The sequence below is a fragment of the Chlorocebus sabaeus genome, chromosome 23 (genome assembly GCF_047675955.1).
Source record: "Chlorocebus sabaeus isolate Y175 chromosome 23, mChlSab1.0.hap1, whole genome shotgun sequence".
NCBI classification, from domain to species: domain Eukaryota; kingdom Metazoa; phylum Chordata; class Mammalia; order Primates; family Cercopithecidae; genus Chlorocebus; species Chlorocebus sabaeus.
The window spans coordinates 79,130,792-79,147,800 of NC_132926.1; the positions used below are offsets into that span (position 1 = coordinate 79,130,792).

The window sequence follows — 17,009 nt, forward strand, 5'->3', positions numbered from 1 at the left end:
CTCTCCTTTCCCTTCTCATCCCTTCCTCCCTCCCTCCCTCTTTCCTTCCCTTCCTATCCATCTACCTGTCTGACAGGTAAAATCTTACATTCACCAATGTTGATTCTAAGTGCAGTCGATTTATAGCATGAACCAGCAGGTAAATAAGCTGTCTGTTGAGTGGAGCGGAATTAAGCATCCTGCCACAGACAGAAAGCCAATACTATACAAATGGGACCACACAGTATTGGCGGCCATCGACATCTGCATGCAACTCCTTAACTACTATTACTCATGAATCTCTCCAGATACAGTTTGTAATCTTTTCTCTCAGAGGCTCTCTCTAGTTTGTTTCTGCATTAGGCATGATAAATGCATTTTAGAAACTGACAGTAAAAGATTAATATGCTCATAACCCTCAAAGAGAACCTTTCACTGATTTCAAATCACTGCCCTTCATTCAATTGGTACTCCCCCAATCCAATTAATACTTACTCACGAAGGCTTCCTCATCCACTGGTAATCGCATCGACATGCAGAAGTATGTATCAGACTATTAAAAAAAAAAGATTAAAAAAATCCAAATTAAACTCTTGCTAGTAAGGAAGAAACAATAACTATTAAAAAGTGGCTTCTATGACTGTAAAAAGTACTCAATGAAGGTAGGTTTCCTGCTGAGGGCTGAGTGGCAGGTTAGTGGAAGGGCTAAGTCCAGAACTTAGATACCCTAAAAGTTTGTCTAAGACTCTTTCCTAAACAACTTTAGATTCTATTTATAAAACCAATCATCATGAGTGGTATTTCTAATACTGTCTAAGTTAAAAGGCAAAATTTTAGAGGCTTTTATAAAAAGAGTAGAACAATTTAATGCACTTGCTTTTAAAATGGTAGAAGTTAGTTTTGACCATCTTTGCCATTTGCAAAATTAAATATTTAATTTCCTGAATCATTTTACAAATGCCTCAAATATTAGAGAAGTACAATGAATAAAAGTTGATCTTAAAATTGATTATTTTTGGTTGCTCTCCCTTACTTTAATTTTATTTTATGTAATACATTGAAGAAACCAACATTAACTCAAGCTATTGTTTCTTTTCTAGTTATTGGTCTCATCTAAATGGTCAGTTTTTCACTATCAAATATGTTAATATCAAGAATTTTTAGTGATAAAAATTACAGTTTAAGGAGAATGAGATTCAATGTATTCCACTTCCTTAATGGAAATCCATACACAATTAACTGTGTGCTATGGTTAATAATATGCCCAATACAAATATAGGTTGCACTCATTTAATAAGTCATTCTTCCTGGATTATTACTGCACAGAGCTGGAATAATCAGATGTCACTAACATGGATAGAAATCATTTGGTATTTCTAAACCTAATAACTATCACCAAAAAATTGTGAATTTTGTACCTATGTTTCTACTTCTGTGTTAAAATACAAGGAGGTTCAAGTACACATCAAATAAATTATCTTAAAACTTGAAACATTACTGAAATGTGATTTATTCTTAGTTACTACTTTTATATATGCCATTTTCTTCTCATTTCAGCATTGTTTCATTTCTTAGACGTCTTTATAATTTAGATTCAACTTTATCTTGCCAATAAGAAAACGTGATTTTGTCTACCCTCTCCTCGCAATACAAACACACACGCACACACACACATTACGAGACATGAAGAAATACATTAGCATAGTTTCTAACAGCTCACAGCTGCACCCCTCATGTGACCCCCATCACCCTTTAAGGTGCCCACCCAAGAAAGTTCAATGCTTCCAGAAGATTTTACTATTTGTTCTAGCCAAAACCTGGTAACAAGCATAAACCTCTGAACCCTCTCTTAGAGCAGTTACTTCAGAAAGCTTGCAACTATAAATCCTTTCTCTGCTCCTTTGAGATGTAAATCTTCTACCACCCAAAAATGTCTTCTTACATTCAGGGAGATAACTGCACAGCTCTCAAGTCCAGTAGGCACCTTGTTCTAATCGACACCACTGCCTCCTGTCATAAAGACATAATGAGTTTGCTTCTTCTCCCAAATAACAAACCCGGATGGCCCAGCCACATGGACCAGCTCCCTTTCACATCCTTCAGTGCCTTTCCCTCAGCACACCCCAGCTTCTAAAAGGTCTCCTCCCTTTTGTTTTGGCAAAGTTAGGTTCACTTCACACTGGACCCACTTCCCTACTGCAATAGTTACTACTGAATAAAATCTATTCTTACCACTTTAAGTGGTGTTGGCTTATTTATCTTGGACACCAACAAGTGCAGGAGCTGGGATCTGAACATAGGCACTCTATGCATTATACTAATATATTCAAGATCATTCCAAGCAATGTGACAAATAATGACTTAAAAGCAAATACAAAAACAAAAGTAAATTTAAAGCACCTAAGCATATATTTACAATGAAAAAGGATCAAAAGGTTATGATGAAATGAAAAGGAAACAGAACTTCTTTTTAATTTGGACTAACAGGTTTTGATTTTACTCTATCTTTGATTTTATTGTAAGTCATTTCATCGTTTATGGAATAGGGAAGTTACAGGCATACATAGATATATCAAATTCAGCAAGTTGGTTCTCAATTTAAAAAAATTAAGTACAATGATGGTTACATAAAATACAGAGGATAAAGGAACCTGTTATTTATACTTATAATTCATCAGATCCATACTATAATTATTATTTTTTACCATCAGCCGCCCAATTTAAAATGAGAATAATTTGAAAATGTCTTTCATCTAGCAATTTCTATTTTTTGGCTTATAACTTATCTAATACTGAGAATCCATTCAGATTTCAACTATTTCTTTCCTAAGTTGTTAAAGCCAGTTGAAGAAAGAGACAGGTGGGGGAAAGGGACGGGAGCGGAGAGGAAAGGAGAGGAGGGGAGGGGAGGGGAGGGGAGGGGAAAAGGAGACCCTCTGCAGGAGACAAGTATCATACACAACTAGAAGTTTCTATCATAGTTATTTTCCATGATAACACTATTTGGTAGGTATTACAGACACCATTTTACACATAGCAAAAATGAAGCTAAAGATGGTAAGTAATTTGTTTGCAGTTAAAAAACAATCTAGAAATTGGTGAAATGGAATTTGTACCCAGGTTATTAAAGCACTTCTCTTTCCACTATGGAAAGATAGCTGTTAAAAGGTTATTTTTCAAACCTCTCTAGAAAAATGTTCTCAGTTCTTAGGCACAATTTCAGTTGTTTACTTGATGAATAGGAGAAATGAGGGAATCAAAGTAACATAAAATTTAACAGGAAGTTTTAGTCCAAGTACCCTAAATTTTCAATAGCACCTGAGAACATTTCATAAAAGCTTGTTGTCAAACTGCAATGAACTAGATTAGAGCCACAGCTATTTAATTTTGTCACTATTTTGTTTCTGCAAAGTTATTTGAAAATATACACGTAACTCAGATCAATGTTTCTCTGAAACACATTCTGAAGAGACAAAGACAGCACCTTATTGCCCATTATAATAGTCTTTTCCTACGAACACACTGTCCTAGTAAGGATGCTTCTATAATTCAACCCAAACTACCAGCATAACCCTTCACAATTTTCCATTTATCATCATCATGAATCCTCTTTTTCTCTCTGTGGAAAGAACATTGTATCTGAGCTTGGTGCCAGGGGACTGTCTGTAAAATGCTACAGATTCAAACTGCTAACATAAGGCTCAGATATACAAAAAGGGAGAAATAATATGAATCTACATAGCCACGGTGCCCAGTGCTATCTGTTTTGGCACATCAGCTGAATCTGAATCAAGAGGGATATGATATTGCTGATGCTTCTTTACTGATGCTACTGGGAACTATCCAAGAAAAGCACATTTTTCTAACAAAAGAAGATAGTGTGCTAGAAATAAAAAGGCCTTTATTACTATAACACTCCTATAATATCCTATTACCACCCATTTTTAACCAAGAGTTCTCTCATAGCATTCTTTATTTTGATTTAGTCGTTTGCAAGACAGAGATGTAGTGGTTTCTATGGAAAAGGAAGCTAATAAAATCAACTGCTTATTTAAATTATTATGAGACAAACAAAATCTCTGTATATTATTACATATGAAAATTGTTCACATAAACCAGTAATTTTTATTTGGGGAAACCAAAGGTATCATTCAGATTCTAGTGTTGAATACTATGATTTGATCCTGATTGGATAATAACCTTTTATTGTACAGAATCCTCCCAGAATACCTTTCTTAAAGACTATTCAATGTGATGACACAAAGAGGTGTACAAATAAGAACATGAGGCAGTTTCATCTGGTTATGGCCCTTTTGCTTATTTCTGTGGCTATTTGTAAATTGGTTGTTCCCTGTAAATAGGCCGTAAGTCATAGAAATATTATATTGTGTATAGTATGGTCTCTGGTAACTTTTCTAAGTCATCACTTATTTAATAACCAAAACACCAAACAATAAAAGTAAAAATAACTATGAAAGATGATGGAGAGATTAATTTGCTTAACTATAGCAATAATTTCACTATGAATATGAATATTAAAACAGCACGATGTACACCTTAAATATATGCAATAGGAGTAATCAAAACCCAGAACCAGTGGAACCATCTTGTGGTGGCAACTGTGACTGTGTGCCTCAGAATAGCTGATCAGAAAGTTGGCAATAGTCTCTATACCAACCCCTGATTGTGTACATTTTAAATCCAACCCAGACAAAATGATAAGGACCCCTAAAGTCCTACATTTCCACATATTACTCATTTAGGGTTTGAATAACTTGCGTTTTGGGAAAAACTAATGGAAATCTCAAGACCGTTGGTAGTTCTGTCTATCCAACAAGGAAAATGTATGGAAAGTGATCAAGCCCCTTTGGCCAGGATTTCGATTATGAGAGAAAGAAAACAATTGGAAAATTATTTTTCAAAGTTTTACTTTAATTGATCCAACTATGTAACAGAATCAAATTGCTGTCTCCCAAAGTGTTTTTAATGCATGCATAGTAGGCTCACACTAACTCAGTGGTATTTGTACTGTCCACCTCATCCTAGCATAAAAGGATGCTAGAGCAAAGGAAAATTATCCCAAAGCATAAAGATTTTCTGAAGCAAAAAACTCAAGTTTAAATAATCCATCTCTCTGAAGCCAGAATTAATAACATAAAACACTTAATAACATAAAATTCCTTAAACTATCACTATTATATGTAGTCTATCCTTGTTTTCCTTTCCCTGTTGTCTTTTTCTTACCATTTAATTTTTTAAAGATGTTATTATATTTCTTAGGCTGTGGAAGACATAGTCATAGTGAAGATTATATGTTAAAATGTTCCCAAATGATTCTCCAAAATGCTTCACTTTTGTCCTTACCACTATACTAGTTCCATCCCCTATCAACATTTTTCCCAACCTAGCATGTAATCTTGTAACAGTGTATGTCTAGCATTCTAGGCATTTAGAATAATATCTGACACATACTGGGAGCTCTATAAATGGTTGCTGAATTTTGCACATATCTACTTCTTTTGGTGGCAATAAACTCAGAGTTTAAGAAAGGCTGTATTATAGATGCTGCCTAATTAGAGTTTTATACAGCATCACTTTTTCATATGAATTTTATCCTTCAGTTGATTCATCCCAGAATCCCATTTGCATTTTTAAATTATAATCACACCGTGGCTGATGATGAGAAGATTCTCAACGCCAAGTAGTTCAAATGGAAGTGACTCTCTTGGCAAGCGCTCTTCTATGGGAATTACAAATCTGTATGAGCAAACGATGAGGGAAAAATATTTTGGTGAGGGAACAGCTGTCTTAGAGCTTTCACATACTTTCACTTATGAGTAAACAAAAAGGAACATACTAATAATCTACTATCATTAACTGCCTATCATACAACAGGGTGGCGATAGCGGTGGAAACCTCCTTGGCTTCCCTGTGATGGGGACTGGGGAGTTAACATGAAGGAAACTGTGCTATTCTGAACAGGGATTGCTGACCATCTCCACTACTCACCTCTCCCAACCTTAAGCTAGTGGTTCATGCTTTTCATCAGGTTCCCCTGAACATGGAATCAGTCAATCTTCTGAACCTGGTGCCAACATTTATTGACAATGATATTCCTCTCCTTTAACACAAATGATTAAAAACTAACTGTACGTACGAAATCTGTTTGTGGACACTTCAGAACAGGAAAGGCTCCTCAGTCACCACCCCAAACACCGTATTTCTATGCTAAGTGGCTCATATTTGATTCTGAGAAAATATAGCTTCATAGGAGAGAAGCTCCAGACTTGAATGGGTCTGTCCAATATTTTACTGCCAAAGTTGCATTCTATTCTCTTGAAATTTATTTTATTTTATTTTTTTTGAGACGGTGTCTCGCTCTGTCACCCAGGCTGGAGGGCAGTGGCCAGATCTCAGCTCACTGAAAGCTCCGCCTCCCAGGTTTACGCCATTCTCCTGCCTCAGCCTCCCGAGTAGCTGGGAATACAGGTGCCCGCCACCTCGCCCGGCTAGTTTTATGTATTTTTTTTAGTAGAGACGGGGTTTCACCGTGTTAGCCAGGACGGTCTCGATCTCCTGACCTCGTGATCCGCCCGTCTCGGCGTCCCAAAGTGCTGGGATTACAAGCTTGAGCCGCCGCGCCCGGCCTCTCTTGAAATTTATAATGAACCATCAGAAAACAAAGTGGTCTTCTCAATTTCCGTGTTTCCCCCCGCTCCCGGGCCTATTCTAATTCTAATATATCTTGCCATGGTCATCTCATTAATACTTGCCTACTTTTAAATCTCTTTCAGTGGCTGCACAGAAAGTCATTCTTCTACCCATCCATTTATTCACTTAGCAAACATATACGATGAGCGATTCCGAGGAACCAGACACTGTTCTACATTTGTAAAACTGTGAGCAAAAGTATACATGGTGTCTGCCCTCATAGAACTTACAGTCTACTAGTTTAGCAAAGAAATAGTCACACATAAATGTTAAATTTTTACTGTTTTAAGTGCTACAAAGAAGAAATACAGGTTGCTACAAAAGCTAATAATTCAGAGGAAATAATTTAGGTCAAGGGGGTTGGCAATGTTTCAGCATAAGAAATAGTATTTTCAAAGGCCATGTAATTGGACAGAACTTGGTGTGACAGAAAAAACAAAAGCCAGTACGCACAGAGGAATGTGTTTTAAATTGGACTAGGCATGTAGATGTGGCACACAATGCAGGGCCTGTAGTTCATTTAAGAATTTTGGTTGTTTTGTTTTTCATGACAGCCACAGGAAGCCACAGGCATTTTCATTTTTTAAGGAAAATGACATGGAAATTAACCAGATAAGGCTAGTGAGGATGCCATGTAGTTATTCAGAAAAATAGTAGCTTAAAACTAGGTGATGACAGTAGAGAAGGAGAAAAGAGGACAGATTCTGGAGACATTTTAAAGGTAAAATAGACATGACTGGGGAGTAGATTTCAAAGGAAGGTAAGGAGACAGTGTTGAGAATAACTCCTGGATTTCTGGCTGCATAACTGAATGTATTGGTGGTATCATTCACTGAGACATAAAACACAGATGACCAGGTTTGAAGAAGATAATATATTTGGCACTGAACATGTTGGATTTGAGCAGCTTTTGAAAAATCCACATGTAAATGTCAAAGGGGCAGTTGGGTCAAGATCTGGAGTTCAGAGGTGAGGCTTGGCCTAAAGATATAAATTTAGGAAACACAAAAATTGGATAGTAATTGGGCAATGCGTGTAGAAGAGGCTGCTTAGTGAGAGTAGAGAGAAAAAGGGAAAGAGATATGACAGAGCTGTGAACTGGCTGGCCAAGTAACAGTGACCAAGGAGTTCAGAGAAAAACCAGGGGAGCCACATGCCTTTGGAAGCCAAAGGAAGTGAATGTTTTAAGGAGAGAGTAGTTGACAATGTGGCTAATCAAAATCCATAAGTAAGCTGTGTTCTCATAGGCATGTCTATAATACAATATTAATATCTAGACATCTACCTTTGTGTTAATATCCCTAACTTATTAATATTTTAAAGAACCCAGTTTTTCTCTGTGACTCCCCCTAGAAGGACTGAGACCCTGTGGGTACTCTTCTCGTGGTTCAGGCTCTTACCAAGACTATGTAAAGCTCTAGCCACACTTGCTGTCCATGGTATTTACCCCCAGGATCTCTAGTACTGTCATCTACACCGACCCCATCCGAGAAATGCCTGCAGCAATGGTACACAGTAGTCACCACAAAGTTTTCCCACCAGTTCCTGTGGTGTTGATCACAGGGACTAAGGCAGATTGAGAAACAGGAAAGACAAAACATCAAGGGAAAAACAAACAATAAAAACAGCAAAAAAAAATGAGCTTGAGAAAGCTAAAGAAAAAGGGACGAGTCAATAGGTTAATTCAAAAATCTCAAATATTCAAAATAAAATAAGGTACGGAAAATTATTTAAAGCAATATTGGTATTATATAGACTCCAGCAGAGAATACTCCACCAAGTAGAGAATTTCAGTGGCTGCTTGTTGACTTCCAACCCAGGAAACCATTCCTGTTCCATAGACTAGTAATACCAACACAAACCTAGGAACCTGAACACCTAATTTACCCTTTCGGCACACAGTACTTTTAACTTCTTATGATGCATTGGGGACTAGTGAAGTGATATACTACAAAAGTGGATACTTTTCACATGAAGGAGTAAGAAAAAAAATAAGAATTACAATGTTAAAGTAGATGACTTTTAGTAACAACCCAACAGACTTCAGCATATTTATCAATGTTACAGTTCTGTGCAAGGTTTTGGGTTTTCAGGATGTACAGATTTGTAATACTAGTATTTTGAATATATTCACATTCCTCTCCCACATAAATCATATTTGGTTCCCCAGCAAGCATTCTGTTATGGCTCCAAGGAGGTGGGCAGGGCTAAAGCTAAGCTGGGAAACGGAGAAAGCATGACATAGGGGAGTACCTTTCTAAATAAAAGGAAGAAGAAAAAGAAATTCCTCTGACCAAATGGAGGTTAATTTCATAATCACAGTTATTGAAATTGACACCAATTAAGGAAACAGAGGCAACGAATCCCATTCATTTAAGATGTCTTCCACTGCTCAAGGCCATTCATGTAAGACCACCAAATACTGTACTGACAAAACAGGGAAGAGGAGGTATAGCTTACTAAAAAGTTGAGATGACTGTCTTGAACCAGAAGAAAGTGAGATACCTTTAACTGATACTTTGAAGGTTTTCTTCCCTTGATACCCAGAGGTCACGGGTGTAATAAGCTAAATTAGATCATTTTTTTAAGGTAAAATATATATATATTTTTTTGCCTACTTGAAGAATAGTCCATAAACTGTGAGACTCTGCTACATATATAAGCAAAGGACAATTTGAAAATTAATTTATTCATGTATTATTTGCACTTTTACTATTTGTTATGCATTGATGACTGGTATCAGCACAGTGTAACATTGCCTGAAAGGGTTCCTATTGAAGACAGGATGTAAAATATGCAAATAATCTTGTAAAGCTCAAATAAATGTATGTACTCATGGCAACTATTAGCAGAATTTTCAACTTGAAAGATGCTTAAAATTTTATTTCACTGCTGGTGACACTTAAAATTGGTACAATGATTTTTAAAAAGCAAAAGGGCAATGCACTGTTGGGGCTATGAAAGTGTTTATCAGAAATAGCTCTTTTCTTTTTTGGAATTATCGTGCATACAGTCACCAGGACATATCACAAAGATCACACTAAATTAAATACATGATATCTCAGTCACACATAAGAGGTCTAAGAAGATGTTTATCATCACTAAGAATGCATTTGGCTGCAAATTGCAGAAGACCAATTCAAAATGACTTAAACCAATAGAGATGTAGTCTCTCACATAATGAGAAGTCCAGAAGTAGAACAAATGCAAGAATGATTATTTCATCCAGCAACTAAACAACATCATCAAGTAATCAGGTTCTTTCCATCTTTCAACTTTGTCATATTCAGCATGTTGCCTTTATTTCATGGATTCGCCTCCCTTCCTGATCACAAGATGGTTACAGTAGCTTGACTATGACATTGTCACAATGCCCAATGCAATTTCCAAAGGCTAGGGGAGGGAAAGTCTCTTCCTTAAGGTCCTTTTCAAGAATGACACTTTCCCAGAAGCACTTCAGCTCCAAAAGACTTCACCTCACATCTAAATGGCCAGAATTATACCACATGCCCAACTCTAAAGCAATCATTAGCAAGAGAAAAGGAATGACCAGAATTGGCTTAGTCTAATCAGGAAAGGGAAGGCCAGTAATGGGACAAAAGGGGATTTCTCTTAGGTAAGAAAGAACGAGAGAAGTCTGCAAAATAGGCAAACAATAGGTCCTGACAGCATTCTAAGTTTATTCATCAGTAGATAATTTTCAGGTAACCAGGCCCATTTCAATGTATTGACCTCTTCAGAATTTTTGAAATCCTTGTCTTTTCATCTACCATTAATTAAATATACTCATCTAGGCAGGTTCCAATGAGTCTCGTAACTAGCTACTAAGATATAAGAAGAGAGAATAAAATGCCAGTTCCCAGTTTAGCAAGCCTGATAATGTTGATGGAAATAAGAGATGGAAAGCCAATTCAATTCTAAAATTCTAAGTTAACATGAAGAAATTGTGCCTTCTGAAAAATTATACTTTTTTCCTTTCAAAGGAGAGGTGAAACAGACATGGGGTACTTATGTTTAGTGATGGAGTCATATATTTAACCATAATGTTCAAAGGCAAAGTTATTCTGCTTCTCCCTACCTCCCTCATAGTGATTCTGTGACCTATTCATTTCCCTTAAACTTCTAACTCATAAAAGAAACATTTCAACAGATTTGCATCCTTAGCCTTGAACTTTTAAGAGGAACTATAAAACAAAATATAAAAACATTCTTTGGCCTGCTCTTGGATTTTCCTTTTCATGTCATAAACATTTCTATTTCAGTATTAGGCAATTACAACAAAGCTCCTTTTTTGCTAGTCGTGCTATTGTATTGTGTTTTAAGGGGTGAAGCCTTGATTTATTGCATTCCCAAAGACTACCTGACATAGGAACTGGGTATGCAGTGAATGTTAGTTGAATGAGTTTGTTGAATTTTGTTGTGTTTCATGAATAAAAACATTTTATAAAGGATTTGATCCTACAAAAATAGCTCTAGAACACTGAGTCATTTTTTCCTTTCAGCATTTTATTTATACTTTTTAACTCTATCAAACTAAATTTATCCCACTGTAATTTTGCAATGTCCATTCAAAGATAATATTAATAATTCAAGATAAGGAAGGACTCTACAAAGGTTGTCTTCTAAACTCCAAGTGGATACTTGTCAGACAGTTAATGGGGTTATTAGTATATGAACCAAATAGCTGTAGAAACTGCAAATGCCCATTTTCCAGGTATGTTTTTACTTGTCATAAGTTAATTTTACGTTAGAAACATAAATACTACATTTTAGTACATTGTATTCTTCCCTAAACTTCCTCAGAAAATTCCTAATATTCAACAACAAAATTACAATGCTTTAAAATCAGCTTTATTTTCTTATGTTTTCTCAGGCTTACACATACACATGCACAAATCCACACATCATGGTAAGTACAATTAACTTAAACAATTCTAAATTATCATCAATATATAATTAGGTTTCTATAGTCCAATGACCATCAGTAGGTGTTATAAGAAAAGTTTTATATCTAGCAATTACAGAACAAAAATGATGTGAGCAATATAAAGTGTATTTAAAGGTGATCAAATAGCTTATGAGGGGAAGTTTCCTTGTGTAGATATATTTCCACTGACAAATTCAGAAAGAATGAAAGAATTAGAACACTTATCATACGCAACTTCTAATTAACCAAGGCAATGATGATCATTCATGGTAACTAAAAGCAATAGATAAAAAGCTGACAAGACTTTATAATGGATTATCAACCTTACATTTCCTCAATAATGGGTAGTATTAACATTACAAGAAGAGAGACAATCAGATTACCTTCTGCTGGTAATACATGCCACCATCTATGAAATATGCTTGCACCAAACTCTAATCTAAATCTGATCTAGCCTCTAGATGCACCAGTACAAAAAAGAAAAAAGAACACAGGAACATGTTAAATGATACTCTAGTGATGCAATCAGCAAAACCTAAAATGTATGATACTCTATAGAACAAATACCCTGATTTCTTCACAAATACATCACAATGAAAAGGAGAGAAAAGGGTCTTTAAGATCTTTTTATATTATGTATGTATTGTTCCAGGGGCATACACATAGACATAAAAATACTATTTTCTCTCAGAAACTTTAGAATCTAATGGATGAGACAAAGTCTGCCATTAGGAAATGGTAAAGTATTAAGCCTTGTTGTAAGGACTAAAAAACTAGTAGGAATTCTGAGAAGGGGGAGACCAGAGTGCTGGCTTGGTCCTAGATGGGCCCAATAAGGGAGCCAAGGAGGAGGACCACCTAGCCAGACCTTTTCCCCTAACAAGATCATGCAGAGTCAGGGGCACAAGATAGGAATGAAAAAAGATGATATTCATTCCATAACTTCTCACTTGTGTTCAGACCTCACCACTTGTAAAGCATAAAGAATTAATATATTTTGCAAATCTTGTAATTATCTTGTGAATGGGACTGTGTATCACACTGCATCACTTCTATAATGAAAGCATTAATTTGCTATAGTTAATACTTAAAAGATATCAGTCAATGGTCCATTAAGAAAAGAGAAGACACAAATAAAGGGGGCAATTCAGAAGAATGTTAACCAAGGAACCAAGGACAAATATGGCTAGGTTAAGGGAGGCATGCAGGAATGTTAAAACACCCCAGGGATTTATAAAGCAGCAAACCGTTACCACCCAAAAACCTAAGAGCCAAGAAGAGGAAGAGTTGCCAAAACTAGAAACTCTTATAACCATGAGAGATGACAGAAGCTATGGTATCATTAAAGAAACCCAGTTACTGCCAACCTGCCGCCCAGCAGAAAAGGAACCAAGGAAATAAATACCCTGACCTCCTTCTCCTCCTGCTGCCCAGTCTTCTGCCAGTTCCTCCCACCGACTAAAGCCACTGAAAGCCAGAGAGCAAGGGAGCCCATTAATGTAGTCCATAAAGGTCAGCCTCCTGGAGCGTGGAGCAGGCTGAAGAAGGGTGGGAAGGACATCTGGAGAGGCCAGTGGCGAATATCCAGCACATAAAATACATCCCTGTTTTTATACTTCTCTTTGGCAGTTCTAGTATTTTAAAAATTACGAAGTGGAAACCTCAAAAACAAAAGGAGTACTGAAATTTATTAAAAACTTTTATTTTAAAACATGTTCCTAAAGTCCTAAATCTGTCTCCCCTTTACATTTAATGTTTGCATTCTATTCCATAGATAGGATTACATTTCAAATGGTGCCAAGTGTTCATGTGATTTTAGCATATTCAATAAAATGTTAATATTTGTAAAAAAGGTATTTTAAACAAAAGCATTATTTTAAAGAAAAAAAAAAATGAAACAAAAGGAGGTAACCAAGACTTCTCTCAGCATTAGAGAGACTCAGAAAAGAGACATTAAGTTTTCACACAGGAAGGGAGGAATTCAGATAAACAAAGTTAAGAGGAAGACACCTGGGAGACCTGAAAATACAGCCTGAACCAAACCCTGAGATGGGAGTAAGTGTGGTAGAGGCAGGGACAGTCTGGTAACTGGACTACTAGGTACAGAGGTGACATTTTAGGGAGTTCTGATAAAGGAAATTGAATGGACTGAATAAAACCAGATAATAAAAGGCCTTGGGAGATAAGGAGAATTTAGATTTGATTTGAGAATTCTGTCTACTTTAGAGAATATTAATTTGATTTAAATTAGAATTTAGATAGGTTTAAACGTGATGTCAGCCATGCTGAATGAGGGGGGTATGGGGCATGGAATTATGGGTGCAGTCCTTTAGGAGACACACTGATGGAACTGAGAATGGGCAAGGAGGATACAATGGGCAGGGGGAAGCAATGGAGCTGGAACAGACTAGGAAGTGTTGCTATCTGGATTGTCTATAATTGGAGAGTAGCAGTGGAAATTCGTCCATTCATCCACCCATATGCCCCGTATGTCTGTTTATCACTCAGATCCATACTGAGTCGGCTACTGCCACACACTGGAATAGACTGATGAGATACAATGATGAGCAAAACCTGCTGTGCTTCCTGCCCTCCATAGTCTGCAGTCTGGTGAAGAAATAGAGGCATGAATTGAATAATGATGTTAACAAATATGAAACTGCATTTGTGAAGGTAACCCTGAAAAAGAGGCATGGGGTGCTAGGAGAGCTACCATAGCACTCTAAAAGGTGGAGGATGGGGGAACAGGAGAAATAGGGGGAATGGGAGGTGGTCAGGAAAAGCTTCTTTGAGAAAGTGATGCCCAGACTGAGATCTGAAAGATGGGAAGGTATTTACCAGGTTAAACCATGAGGGAAGAGTGAACTTAGCAAGAAGACAACATGGGCACAGACTTGAGAGGAAATGTAGTAAGTACAAGGAAGTCAAAGAAACCAGTGCAGCTGGAACAGAGAGGAAAAAGGAAAAATTTGAAAGACATTTTGAGAGAAAAAATTAAAGTAATTGTAGACACTTAGAATTCAGAACATTAAAGAGGTAAACAGTCAAATGTAGTTCCAACCATGTTAACCAAGAAGATGAAATATTTACTGCACTATAAATTTCTTTGAAGTCTAACTGCCTAAACAAGCTTTACTTGCTAATGTGCTCTGTGCTTTGACTGAAGAACACAACTGTCTTCATCCATTTTGTGTTGCTATAACAGAATACCTGAGGCTGAGTAGTTTACAAAGAAAAGAGGTTGGCTCACGATTCTGGTGGCTGGAAAGATCAAGATTGGGTAGCTGCATCTGGTAAGGGCCTTAGGCTGCTTCAACTCATGAATAAAAGCAGAATGGAGAAAAAACTTGAACAAAATCACATGGTAAGAGAGGAGGCAAGAGAGAGAAACGAAGGGAGGCACAATTTTTTAACAACCCATTCTCCTGAAAACTAATCCATTCTCACTCACTCTCATGTGAGGGCATTAATCTATTCATGAGAGATCTGCCTCCGTGGCCCAAACATCTCTAACTAGACCCCATCTCCCAAGAGTGCCACATTGGGAATCAACTTTTAACATGAGTTCTGGTGGGGACAAACCATATCCAAGCCATAGCAATAACCATTAAATATCAATCCCTAACAAATATTTGTTAATGTCTACTAAGTACCAGGCACTCTGCAAGGCGCTGGGAATATAGCAGTAACTAGATAGACAATCTTTATGATACCACAAGGGTCATGATCCAACTTACTTTCCTACCTGTACTGAAGAACAGAAGAAACAACTAGGTGTAGATTCAAGGGAGATTGGTTAACGAACAGATACTCACTGAGTACCTTCTATGTGCAAGGCACAATACAGAATACTGTGAAAACAACATCTTTCCCACAGGACAGACAGAAGCTGGCTTCTTGTAAATATAGACTGTGATGTTTGCTAAGTTTGCGTATACACTGACCAAAAATATGCACAAAGATGAGTAAGATACAGTCATTGGTTTCAGAGACCTTTTAGTGCGAGATATTTAGAACATAAAAATTAATCACTATAATTAGTGACAATATAATGAATGGTTCTATAAGAGTGATACAACTTAGCATGCTCAGATCAGATCAGTGTGAGAGAGTCAGGTAGGTTCACAGAAAAAGAAAACATATTCTGTAACATTATAGTGACTGATATTTAAATACTGAAAAAGGAATGTAAAGAACAATGGCAACATAAAAGCCTAAGAAGAAAAATGGTCTGGCAGACTGATATTTAAAAAAAGAAGGGGTGGAAAATCATTTCAGTCTTGTTAACATTTCAATACTCTGCAAAATTACTATAAAATATTATATATGCCTGAATTAACTCTATTAATACTCATATGTATATTATAATATCTTTGGGATTTGCTAGAAGGTTTGAACTTATCTTGCAGAAAAAGCTCATTCTCAATAACTTCTGGAACTGACTTCCACAATGAAGAGATAAGATCATTCTTAATGTTCTCCTTCATAATAAACGTAAACAGGACAGCAAATCACAGGTTGGCTAAATCTCTATTCTCTATAAATTCTTAATCATGATAAATATCTTCTAGAGGACTTATTTTGCAAATGCAAGGCAACTATCTCAGATTTATACATTTGTGAACTTCTTGACAGTTGATATTTTTGAATCGTGGGGAGTCCATGTTCAAGAAAGAGGCAAGTGAGAAAATAAACGATACAAGGTCTTCCAAAGAACCTGCAGTCTTCAAACAACAGTAGACCAGAAGACATTAAAACAGTGCTAGATTTGGCTTTTGTTTGCTTCACTGGTGAATGCTGTGGGTGGTAACTGTATGAAACACCTTATTCATTTCAACTGACTCCTGCCATAATTGACTGAAGGACTAGAAGTTCCCTTACACTTAGAAGCCATGAGCTTCTAGACCCCAGCTTACTGTGCTGATTAAATCAAGGACAGAGAGAAGATACAGACAGTATTCACCTCTGGCAGAGTCAAAGAATTCACATTGAGTAGAACAAATTTTTTACTCTTGACTATATAAACTATTTAGGGCAGGAACTTAATTCCCTCACCCCAGAGCACAATTTTCTCCATTTTGTATTATGGAGTGGTTATGACAAGCAGAGAAACAATACAGAGACTATTTGTTAACTTCTAAACTTGCCTGACCCCACTAGGGTCATCTCTTCAATACTTGCATTTACTCAGGCTACCAATCTATCTTATTGCTTACATCTACTATGTCTGCCTTCATAGTCTGAGTCAAACAGATGAAACCACAACTATAATCTGTGAATACTGCCTTAGTATTTATGAAAAAATACATAAAGATAAAATATTTTAAACATGTCCAAAATGAGGAGGCTAAATATTATAACTGATAACATCAACCATAGAAATAGTAAGCTA

At 36.5% G+C, this 17,009-nt stretch overlaps 1 protein-coding gene across 19 annotated transcripts in view; it reads right to left on the minus strand.

The window, feature by feature from the left end:
* PAM (peptidylglycine alpha-amidating monooxygenase) overlaps positions 1 to 17,009 on the minus strand; it is a 282,912-nt gene that overhangs the window by 132,357 nt on the left and 133,546 nt on the right. For all 19 annotated transcript variants that reach the window (XM_037985229.2, XM_073010788.1, XM_008014056.3 and 16 more), the window contains one exon: positions 475 to 532. In XM_037985229.2, the coding sequence (XP_037841157.2) occupies positions 475 to 532 (58 nt within the window). The remainder of the gene's footprint in view (positions 1 to 474; positions 533 to 17,009) is intronic.